The sequence below is a fragment of the Lonchura striata genome, chromosome 4, assembly GCF_050655825.1.
Source record: "Lonchura striata isolate lonStrDom1 chromosome 4, ASM5065582v1, whole genome shotgun sequence".
NCBI classification, from domain to species: domain Eukaryota; kingdom Metazoa; phylum Chordata; class Aves; order Passeriformes; family Estrildidae; genus Lonchura; species Lonchura striata.
Window position 1 is genome coordinate 26,510,423 of NC_140706.1, and position 12,262 is coordinate 26,522,684.

Consider the following 12,262-nt stretch of genomic DNA (forward strand, 5'->3'; position numbering starts at 1 on the left):
CTGCAACAGAACATGATCAGTTCAGAAAGTGCAACCATCTTAGATGAGCAGCTTTAAAATTAGCACACTTATTTGGCTTTGGGACTACCTCAGGTATATATCATCCCTTTGATTACTTAGGGGAATCACATGCAACATCATTAATTTTGCAAAGATGCTATCTACAAGAGACATATTGCAAGATAATAGTAAAAATGGATGGAAAATAAAACACAAACCACTTGGCTTAAAACTAAAATTTTCTGGAGTCATTAAAGACATGTTTTTCATCCAACACTTTAGAGTGAGAAACAAAGCTTAGTTTTTTAATACAATGCTGTCAACAAAGATATATACAACTCATCTAGTTCTTCTCACAACATGTGCATAATTTTTAGTTGAGCCAACAAAGAAAATTACAGCAGACATGAGCAGCAGGACCTTTTAGAACATGTCAAGATTTCTGTCAAATCTAGTCACGCAATAAACAACTGTTTGAAAATACACATGCAGGCATGAAGTCCTGTTTATAAAAATCTGTTTAATATCTTCATAGATGAAGAACAGAAAAACATTAGGAATGAAATATTTTTGGAGCATAGATCAAACCACAGTTTAGCAGAGAGACTTACTCCACAATATTAAAGGAAAAACATCATCTGACTGAAATGAAAAATATAATTCAGACAAAACTATCTATTCAAAAGATGTGAAAAATTAGTTATGATTTTGCATGTCTGAATTTTCAGCATCAAAAATCGATGCCCTTCAAAACAACCCAGTCAGGCTACACAGATACTAAAATACAGATAGTATGATCCTCTACCTTTTTAAAGTATAATGGTTTCAAATTTTTAAAAATATTTTATGACTTGAAATTAATATGCTATATTTGTAGGATTTTTTTTTCATACAACCCCCAAAAGCTGCATTGGTTTCTATCTCATATAATGAAACTTTTAACAACTTTAAATTTTGGCATATATAAATTTGTTTAAAATAGCTGTTAAAAACCTCAATAGCTATGGGACACATCCCATACAAGATTATAAAGGGTAGAAAAGAGAAAAACAGAGAGACAAAGAGAGAGAATGAGGAAAGGAGAGTGAGGGATGGGAGAAGAAATGGAGGAAGGGAAGTAGGAAGGTAGAAATATACCTACGTCAAGATGAAAGTAACAGGCAAAATTCTGTTCTTGCATGGTCACTACATGAAATAGTTTGATAACCTGATGAAAACATTTATCATTTTATGTAAGACATACAAATTACAATGCTACGAAATGTCCTTCTAAGAGGCTATCCAATTCCCAGTTACTTATCCATAGAAACCTTTTTATGAATCCTAAGAAGAAATGGAGGCTTCCCAGCTTTTAACAGACAAAGTGAAGTGTAGAAGCTAAACCCACTCCCATAGCACTAAGCAGGTTTGGCAGTGAGTGTGGTCACAGGATGGGCACTACTTTTGAGCAGCTGAACTGGTCACACACAACACCTGCCAGTGAAAAGAGAGGTCCATTTCCAGAGCACTGTAAGTATGATGGACAATCACATACTGCCAGCTTATTTCTACTATTATAAATCTCTTGGACTTCCCTCAGCAACTAGATCCCTTGCATGGCTAGACTAAGGGGCTGCAAGGTGTTAATATATCCCTTGCTGTGTTCCAGCACTTATCCCTAAGCAAGCAAAGTGGATTACATCCAAAGGACATACTGATGCTAATTACACTTCCAGGAAACTTTTCTTATCATCTCACTGCCCTTGTACTGAGGTGTATTAAATGTTTAACAATTTTCCCCATTTTGGACACCAGACTGGTCCAAACTGCTAGAAGACTTCAGGAATAGGTTTTCTTCACCTTAGATTTCCAGTGACATTTTGCAACACGCATGTTCTTACAAAGCAATGCTTAATTTGAACTACATCCCTTTGCTGGTCTACAGCACTGTTAGGAGTTTGGAAGGATTTTTTTATGGCTCAAGGCTAGAATAATGTTTTATGACTTCTCTCTAAATCACTGCTTTCTGCTTTCTCTATTTTTAGCTGGAAAAGGGGAAACAGAGAGAAGGAAAACCACTGTCTATTAGTCCCGTTGACCTAAAGCAGTATTGTATATCATGTGCTACTATTTGAGAAACAGAAGCTGCATTTGTGACCTATTTACAAACAGGTTTGTCTCTCATGCTTGCAGGGACAGGAGAGAAGATACAAACATATAGCTGCAGTATGGATGCAGACATCCTGCTTCACTGCCTTGAGTGGTCTAAGTCAATATCCATCTTGACCTAGCCCTGCCTTTCACAGGCATTCATGTCATTCCACAGGGCTGCAGAGCAAAACCCAAATTTCTTCCTCAGAGCTAACATTGATATGCATATGCCTGAGTCTGGACAAAAGACTTGAGGAAGTTTTGGATGACTATGTGAATTATAAAATCTATGCTTAAATATCTTCTTCATGGGTAGAATGTGTATAGGATTAGCACATCCACAGAATCAGTGCTGTAATTTTGAACAGCAGGCTAGAGAAACAAAAAAACACAGTGAAAAGAAAGCTACACTTGCCTGGTGGGTGTTGCTGCCTGGATTATGTATGGAATGAAACTGTTTCATGTGCATTCGGACTCTGGCAATATCCCTGAGGGACCGGAAGATACCGTCCACTGCATCCATGGCTTTCTGAGATGTCAGGTTCAGTGACGAGTCACAGCCTAAAGAAATAAAGAAACACACAGCTGAGTGAAATGTTCATGTGTTTTGATAATAAACAGTAGGAAAAGAGTAACTGGGAGGAAATTGTAAATTATTTTCATCGTGTTATAATCCAGAAACTCAGGGGCTTTATAGACAGCATGTCCTCGGCATGGCACAAGTGTTTGCACATAAGCAAGAAGGCAGAAATTCCGGACAGCAGACAAAGTGAAGAGAGTCTCTCTTTGTAACCTCAATCACACAGCATTTTCATCAGCACAGAGTACATTTTGCTCTTCACAGCAAACAGAAAGTTCCATGCTAGCAGACCCCAAAGAAGAGCCCCCTGTTATGTGGAAAGGAGCCAGCTGGTTTGCTGGTCTGCTTGGGTGAACAGCCATGAAGAAGGGAACTGCTCCTCTCTGGCTAGCAGCCTGCTCACTCCAAATACATTTCCTACCTTGGTGACAAGAAAAATGGAAGAGTCTGCGCTAAATACAGTGGAAAGGTCAGCCAGACATTGGAAAGAGCTGCATTATCACAAAAAAGTTCCTATCCCTCAAAGTGGCAGAGTTATTACCTCTAATGTATTTTTCCAATGCACTTTTGCTAAGGTATAATGCTTATCTTCCACTAAGGCTAAATTCCAACTACAGGACCACCTAAAATGTACCTCTGGGTGGCCAGACAGGGAGTTGGAAAAATGAATGTCTTAGTCTTGGCTCCATCCCCCTCACCATACAACCCATATTGCACAGAAACACTGAAAGAAATGTTTTCTTGGCTCCACTGCTGATGAAAATTAACCAAGTGAGAGGTAAATGGTCACCTGATATTTTTATTGCCTTGTCAACACAGTTCTACACCTCTTGACATCTCTGCCTGCCTCTCTTCCTGCTTGACTCTTCATCCCTGTGACAGAAAATCTATCACAAAATAACCCTTCTTGCCACATGCTTCACCAACACACTCACTACTCCTGCTCATTGCTGTTGTCTTCTCCAGGGATGCTGCGGATGCTGCTGTAGTGGCTTGTGTGCCCATCCTCCAGTTCAGAAACCAGTCCTGCACCAGCAAACCTCTATGTCTGTGCAGAATACTGCTGAGAGGACAAGGTCTCCCTGCAGGTCCAGCTTGCACTGTGCTGCACTCTTGGAGCCTGACACTAAAAACAGGCATCCAGACTGTCAGGAAGGCACCTGGATTTTTGGGTAGGAAATCCCTGAACAAACTTTCTCTGCAACTGACAAAGGACAGAATCCTTATGTACTTATAAAAATCAATAAATAGGTGGTAAGTTCAAAATTTACAGGGAGTATTTGACAGTGAACCTGAATTACTTTCATACCTTGGCATTCTGCACAGTAAAAACTATATACAATATAAATGCATACACACACATACACTTATAGAGTTATGAACAAGGTGATTGGACACTGAGCTTTCATTTATTTGAATATCGTTTGTTGAGGAGAGGTGTGGGAGCAGTGGTGCACTGGGCTGTGTTCAGCTGTGCCTTCTGGCAAAACCAGAAATGTATCTCAAGGAGCACTGGAGTATGGAGGGGCCAATGTCCATTTCCAGTCTCCACGCCAGAGTGCTGAGCTGGACCCAGTTTGGGACCCCAAGGTGATGCTGGGAGGTGAAGTTTCAATCTGGCTGTTTATGGCTGGCCTGACAGAGGGAAAAGAGGTGTACTTTCAAATTTTCTCTAAAATGTGACTTCCTTGGGACTTTCCATTAAGAAATACCATGTCTGAGGAAGCCAGGGATATCTATTTCCAGCTTGACATCCAGTACTTGTTTTTTAAATGTACATGAAAAACAAGTTTTCTTTACAATCCCTTATTGTTGAAATTAAAATCTCTGAAGGCTGCTGTCTACCTGTAGCACTGCTCTAGGGTTATAGAGGGGAGCCAGGTTTCTTTCCAGCCTGGAGAACAACAGAAGCTTGTTCTTTACAAGTGGCAGGCAGCTACAAATCACCTCCCATTCACACCTTCCCTGCAAATGGGGGTCTGCAGCATATGGAGAGCAGAACACAATCCCTCTTCTCTGCTCACTTCGATCTACCAGGAAATCTGCCCCTTTTACAACAGTGAAGAGGTGGAATACATTAGCTGCTGCACAGCTCATGTACTAATTAAAACAAAACTTCCTGATACTGTTTTTTCTTGGGAAGTTAAATGCCATATGGAGAGCATGCTGAATGAATTCTTTTGAATCCCAAGCTCTATTATATATGGAAAAAGGCATTTAAATAAAATTTGGGGATTTTCTGTTGGACTTGAAGGAGTCCAGTTGTGGAGAAAATCACCACTAACCTGCAGAGGACTCAAGATTTTAAAGAACACACCTAGTTCTGCAGTAAGCGGTGCCCATCCTCACTGATACTGCTTCTGTTCGTCTCCTATCCACTTGTGCCAAATTTGAGGAGAATGAGTCTGTTGGGAGCTGCATTCAGTACCCACCAGGATGAGACTTTTGAACTTTTTCATGAGACAAAGTACATCTCCTCTTAAGCAACACATCTGCATAATCATTATTACCACAATTAATTCATTTTCACAAGGAGTTTGAAAAAAGGAGAATGAATAGAGATGCTGTTTTCTATAATACTGAGTTACGCAGGAACCAAACAGGACTGGCTTTTCAACTAATTTCTGCAACTGGAAGGAATGCTTTAAGAAAAGGACATGGGCACTGTGAACCCGTGAGATCTGTAATTATAGAGCAGCATGTGATTGACTGTCCTCTCTCTACCTCCAAAAATGTAACAAACAAGAATTTCAGACCTGAGTTTCAGGAAACCTTTCACTGTACTTAGTTTCTTTTGGTACCCATAAAGGCATTATAAACAAACATGTTCTTTCTCCAAAGCAGTACGATAATTATCAACATTTATTGAAGGATTTTGATAATTCAGAGACATCACTAGGCCTATGATTCTTACGAAGTTGAAAGTTTAGGAAAGCTGAAAGTTTACCACTCCACTCTGTCCACCTTAGGGTCTCTATATAGTCCTTTCACATAAATAAACCAATGTAAACCCTGCAATTCCTGGAACAGAATCAGCAGAATAACCAAGCCATTTCAGAGGCACATTGAATCATGGGCAAAACCAGCAAACTTGCACTTTGAGGGACAGAAAATCCAGCATCAGGATTTCATTATGCAGGATTTCATTTTCTAGATATGCAGAGTTAATATGCTTGTCAGCAAAAGACAGAAGAACAAGAGAGATAAAGGGTTCCTTGAAGGTCAGAACTCAAAATACAGCACTATGATATTAAATTAATTTTATACTTTTAGGTGATAGCATAGCAATGTGGGCCCTTCTTTCTCTAGCAGATAAATCTAAGGGCCTACATACGCATATCCAGAGACGTACATTTTACAACAGTTTTTGTATATTTGTGCATTAAGATTTTGTATTCAAAAGAAGTTACAAATGTGTACAGTGACACAGATCATTGCTGGTTTTTGCAGGGTAAAAAAAAGTGCAAAACCCAAAACTTGGATGTAATTTGTATAGTTCTTCTGTCACTTTTCTGCCTTATGGATTCTGCCACACATTTGAATCTTTATTCTTCCATAAAAACCCAAAACTAGGATGCAATTTATATAATTCTCCAGTCACTTTTCCTCCCTATGGATTCTGTCATGCATTTGAATCTTTATTCTTCCATCTGATTTCTAATGAATTGCCTGATGCTCTCTGATGCATATAAAAAGCAAAGCTGCTCAGTGAGTGTTTCACTGTAGGACAAGGATGGACAGGTCAGAACACAAGAAATCTGCCATTTCCCTACAGTTACACCAGCAGAAGGTGAAAAATTGCAATTGATTCCCTTCTAGTTTGGAGGGACTTCAGAAGAAAGGTGTGTTCTACAGTCCTTGAGAAGAGAATGTCCAGAAGGACAGACACAGTGGTGCCTGTGACAGCTTCCCTGCAGCACATCCATCCCTGGGGCTTGGAGAGGGTCCTGCTCTATGCTTGCTCTGTCCTCTGCATCCCCAGCCACAGCATGTGTGGTGCTGGATGTACAGCCAGGTCTGTGCTGCTGACAACTCACATCATAAAAAAAATAACATGAGCATTTTGCTGAAACCCTGGCAAAGCAGTGTGTTGGTGCTGCCAGCAGAGAGGGGAAGGAGCTCATCGGCTGGGGAAGGGCAGGCACAGACCTACACAGACAACTTTCCCTATCCACAGCCTTGGGATGCTCTTTTCCTATCTCCTACCAGCAACCACAGCAGATTTCTAAGGTATGATCCCAATTCAATCCCTTTTCTCACCCTTTGTCTTCTGGGATGGCTCCTTGCCCCAGTCATGCTTCAGCCCTTTGTGGCTTTGGAAGGTTGAACTCTTGGACCATATGGCTACAAAACTACTCCAACCTCATGAAGTGCAAATTATTTTTGTACCAGAAGAGACCCAAACTCTTCCAAGGTGTCCAAGATTTCAGCATCCAGACTGAATTTGGGAGTTTGCAGTCCTGGACTTGACCCTTCTGCCAGTCCACACCGCTCTGAATCACAGAATCATAGAATGTTAAGGTTGAAGCGGGCCTTAAAGATCATCTAGTTCCAACTGCCCTGACATGGGCAAGGACACCTTTCACTAGACCAGGTTGTACAAGACCTTATCCAACCTGTCCTTGAATACTGTTGAGGGTGGGGCACCCACAACCTCCATGGCCAACCTATTCCAATATCTAACCATGGTCACAGTAAAAAATTTCTTCCTAACATCTAACTTAAATTTCCTCACTTTCAGTTTGTACCTGCTACTTTTTGTCCTATCACTACAGTTCCTGATGAAGAGTTCTTCTCTGGCTTCCTTGTAGGCCTTTTCAGATTCTAGAAGGTTGCTATGAGGTCTCCACACCACCTCTTCTTCTCCAGGCTGAAAACCTCCAGCTTCTCAGGCTGTCTTCACAGAGTAGAGTGGTGCCCCAGTCCCCTTATTAATTTTCTGGTGTTCCTATACACTTGTTTCAACAGTTCCATATCCTTCCATCCAGAGCTCGGTGCAGCACTCCAGTTGGGGTCCCACAAGAGCAGAGCAGAAGGGGAGAATCACCTCCTTCAATCTGCTGGCCACGCTCCTCTTGATGCAGCCCAGAATTTGGACTGCAAATGCTAGCAGGCAGGAAAGATAGGGAGCAAGAGGAAAGAACAGAATAGCAGCATATGGGAAAAACATAAGAAATGGAAGGAAAAATGCATACAATATCAAAAATTAAAGTTCTGTATTTCTATACATTTTATTTATGATCTGATTGGCACACGGAGAGTGAAAACAATGATGTGTTTTGAGGCAGTCACCAGCACCATGCAGTGCAAGTGATGGTATGGATCTGGTATCTATGAAAGGAGGAGAGTGCATCTGATCCACTTCCAAGGAAACCACAGAAGCCAGCATTGTGACCAACAAAGATGCAATTTGTAGTTTTAGTCTCATCACAACAAACATCTCCCATTTGAAAGAAAAGCCCAGGATTTTTTTTAAGAGTTAACTAAATTTAGAATCCTATATCCCTGCTTCAGCTTTTAAATATGCATCCACACTTCAGCAGTGCTGAGCACCCAGGGATTGCACACGTATGTCTCCAAGGGCATTTCAGCACATTATCTGATCTTCATTATACAGGGACACATCCTGCAAGCTCTGGAGTTCCCTGAAGAGCACTGTGCTTGGAAAGGTTGTTTTTGGCATCAAGTCTTTGAACACTCTTCTGGAAACTGCTCTTTGGTGTACAAAGGACACACACACCATGTGGATAAGAACTTTGCTGGATCTCAAGCTCTAAAGCTGCACATGTAAGAATCTGGCCACTTACCTGTGTGATTAAATATGGATTTAAGAGCTTAGAAGAGTAATTTTTTTTAATTTTGGCCTTAATATCTGTCATTTGGATGTTTCGATTCTACAGGAATATTTTATTGTCTTCTTCTTGCCAAAATCCAACAGCACAACATGTAATATCAACTTTTATGAAGCACTGCAAGCTTGGTACTGCTGGATCTCATGTTACATGAAATTAAACCTGTCAATTCAGTGAACAATTACAGGGAAAATTACAGAACTTAGTACAATAAATTACATTAATTAATTATAGGAGGAATTTAAGTTTGGCTCAGATGTGCTTTCTGAAGGAAATTAATGCAACAAATTCACTTGGGGACCATTTAGTTGCTCCCTCAAGCTGCCCATATCTTAATTAAAAAACACAGATGCTAATAAAGCCATGGTAGATGCTCTATAAATCCAGTAAGGCCTCCCAATAATGTTCTTGCAAGAACTTGGTAAAACTCCAGGTTTTACTAAAGAATATAGAGCTTTATGAGCATACCACCCTAGGACCCATATAATCAAAAGCCGTTGCTCAGTTTTTTGCAAATTATTCTCAGATACCCTCTTTTTGTCTTCAAACTAATGGCTGCACTGTAACAAGGACCGATTTTTACTCCCATCAAAGATGTCATTTCCATTCAGGTGGGGCATTAGCCAATAACTTCTAGCTTCACCCTTGGATCTGCTGCCTCCCACCTTGTGCACAAGGTATTCCAAGAAGTACCATATATGTGAAGCACAAAGGATGAGGGATGAGGTTTGTGTCCAGGTAGCAGCAGGTGAGGCAGTCAGTGCTACCAGGACTGGTTCTGCACAGCTGCCTTGACCAGAAGCCCATACAAGCATGGGAGTCTAGATGCTTCACCTACTTGTATTCAGAGGGGAATATCTGGAAAACAAGATCTGTAAAGGTCTTTATTTAAAAAAAACCCAACCTTTTCTTCTTTATGTTGATTTAAATGGATCCTACATTTAAAACAATAACAAAGTAAAATAAGTATTTCAGTATTTTAATTTGATTTTTTCATACATTTTTTCTTAGACAATGAAAATTAATACAATCAATGTTTTTTTGCATTCACAGTCAAATTTATTTGTGTATTCCTCAAACTGCTAAATCCGGCAGGACATAAATTGGTAAATGTTTCCTTCTGAAAGCAATGGCCATACCTAGAATTTGTAAAAATGCAGGAAACTATTTTAACTCATGGATCTAAGAATGATGATAATGGAGAAGTGTACAAGAGACATTTTCTTTCCCAGTTTAAGTTCTGAGCCAAACTCACAGGACTCGCAGTATCCATAAATAGTGTAGGCAGCTTTATACAATAATGTAAATATATAAAAATGTAAGACCACAATTAAAGCTAATTACTGGAATCTATTTATCAGCTACAGAAACAAAACAATATTTTTAAGAGAAAGACAAAAATAATCACATTCTAATGCTATGTATAATTATCTTTTCCAAAAGGCCTCTGCACCCAACATATTATTGCACAGGTGAAAAGCCCTCTGAAAACTGGCAAAAAATGGGCATCTAGGTTGCATTCAATGGGCAATATTTAATGACAGAAAAGAATGATAGAATGATTGCCAGTTAGACTTAGATAGCTACATCAGATACTGCTACTGCCTAAATAAAAACCTAACTGCAGGCTCAGTTCAGAGCAGGTTTGCTGAGGGAGTTATGACTTACTGCAGCCTGCTGAGCACAAGCTGATGAGAAGAGAAAATCAGGCTGCACGTCTCCCAGGGGTTACAGCTGTTAGGAGGAACAAGGAAGGCTTCCCTTTTTTCTATAACATCAAGGACCTGCCAAGTGATTAGAGGGAACAATTTTCTATCTGGCAGATGGTACACGACCTTTGCTTGTCCTTCCATCAGTAGTGTAAGAATCATAACATGCTGTGCCTCTGCAAAAGTAGCCCAAAGATGACTAGGACATGTGAAACCATTTATGATGCTGAAAAGCAGAGAAATGTGGTTTGTGATGCTCTGCTGGCGACCTAGAGACCATGAGCTGTACTGGGCAAGGACCATATTATACTTTTTTTTTGTTTAAGATGCTGCTTCTCCTGAAAATAGACATTAAAACTTTGGACACTGAGGCAGAATATGGGGATAAAATAGGCTAAGGGCAGAACAACTGTTCTTTCATCCTGCAAGTGAGAGTAATTGAAGTGTAACAACTTCCAGAGAAAAGCCAGAAATATTTATGGTAAAAGCTTTAACTGCATAACATTAAAAAAAAAAAAAAAACCCAAAAAAAAACCCCAAACCTTTTTAACCCATAACACTGAAAGCAACAGCCACAATTCTCCACAGTGAAATCAGAAATTCTACTTTAATGGCAACCTGCCACACCGCAAGTCACACATGACTAAGGACAAAAGGACTAAGAACTGGAACACTGAAAATGTCTGCGTTCACACTGCAGCAGCACTTGTCCCTCACTGGAGCTGTTTTGTCCTGCCACTGTCAGTGGCACCATGCACACAAATAATGGGCTACATTCTCTCTGGTGTCCCAGCCTTGCTGGGGGGTGCTCCAGCAAGGAGCTGAGGCTGTAGGAGAGCTGCAAAGAAGCCATGCATGAGTCCTTCGGTCATGCCAGGGGTGAACACAGGGCACAGAGTCCCTATTCTGCAGACAGATGAGAAGTTACGCTGGAGCACAGCCCTCTCAATCCCCTCCATCACAACCAAGAGAGATCATGGCAAGCAGCTCGTGTGGTTTAATCCATGCACAGCATCTACTCTGTGTATTGCATGCTGTGCATAAAACAAGCCCTCTGGAGACAAACCCCTGTCTCTGGTACTGTACTTGATCTACTGAATAAATGACCTAATATGAAGTAACAGTGTATCAGATCTTTCTCTAAAGAATACACAGATAAAAACTGCCACTGTTGGTACAGATACTCATTTATCTGTAAAGCACAACATGTGGGCTTGGAATGCATGAGTCAATTTTTGAAGCTATGAATCATGAACAATTTAATTTTAGTATAAAAGCAATGTGTATTATGTGTTGCTTACCAGAGTTTGATATTAAAATGCTTTGCATTTAGGTGAAAAGGCAAATGATATCTCAGCCTACAGTATAGGTGATTACGTTATTTGGAATAAGCATTACGTCTCTGATGAGATTAGGAAAACTGTATTTTGCAGAGGCATTTGCTCTTCATGAATCTCATGGAAATATTTAAGCAAAACCCATATTGCATTTGGAGTCAGAAAAAAACCCAGGGGAGGTCTTTGCCTATTTCTCTCTCCAGCTTTGGCTTAAATAGTTGTTTGTATTTTTCATCACCTGCTGTAAAACTATTTTATTTGAAATAGTTGCTGTAGTACTATCTCTTCTTGTTTTGGGAATATGTCACATCTGATTGAGGATAACATCCAATTAAAAGTACCATCATAGAATTTTTAGTTTTATTTAAGTATGAATTATTTAAAAGTCCTCCTATGTTCATCTACACTCATAACCCATTGAAACTGCACTGCCCTTTGCAGAGATCATAAATACAGAGCTCAGTCCAAACATTTCACCATCTGTGGATGAACAAGAAAAGGCAAACAAGTAAAAAGCCTGGGAAGAGCAAGAATAAAGCAATAAAAAATGCAAGCTAGAAAGAAAGAACTGCATGAATTATCCTACTTTCTGTTAATTTTTAACTTGAAATTACTTTATACAAGAGACAAGACAGGCAGCATGAAGCATACTTT

General features: G+C 40.0%; 1 protein-coding gene across 4 annotated transcripts in view; it reads right to left on the reverse strand.

Annotated features, from left to right (window-relative positions):
* SCFD2 (sec1 family domain containing 2) overlaps positions 1-12,262 on the reverse strand; it is a 188,979-nt gene that overhangs the window by 12,032 nt on the left and 164,685 nt on the right. For 2 of the 4 annotated variants that reach the window (XM_085578609.1, XM_021555815.3), the window contains exon 6: positions 2,546-2,691. In XM_085578609.1, the coding sequence (XP_085434735.1) occupies positions 2,546-2,691 (146 nt within the window). Of the gene's footprint in view, positions 1-2,545; positions 2,716-12,262 lie in introns of all 4 variants that reach the window. The other 2 variants (XM_085578608.1, XM_085578607.1) reach the window with 1 other exon arrangement.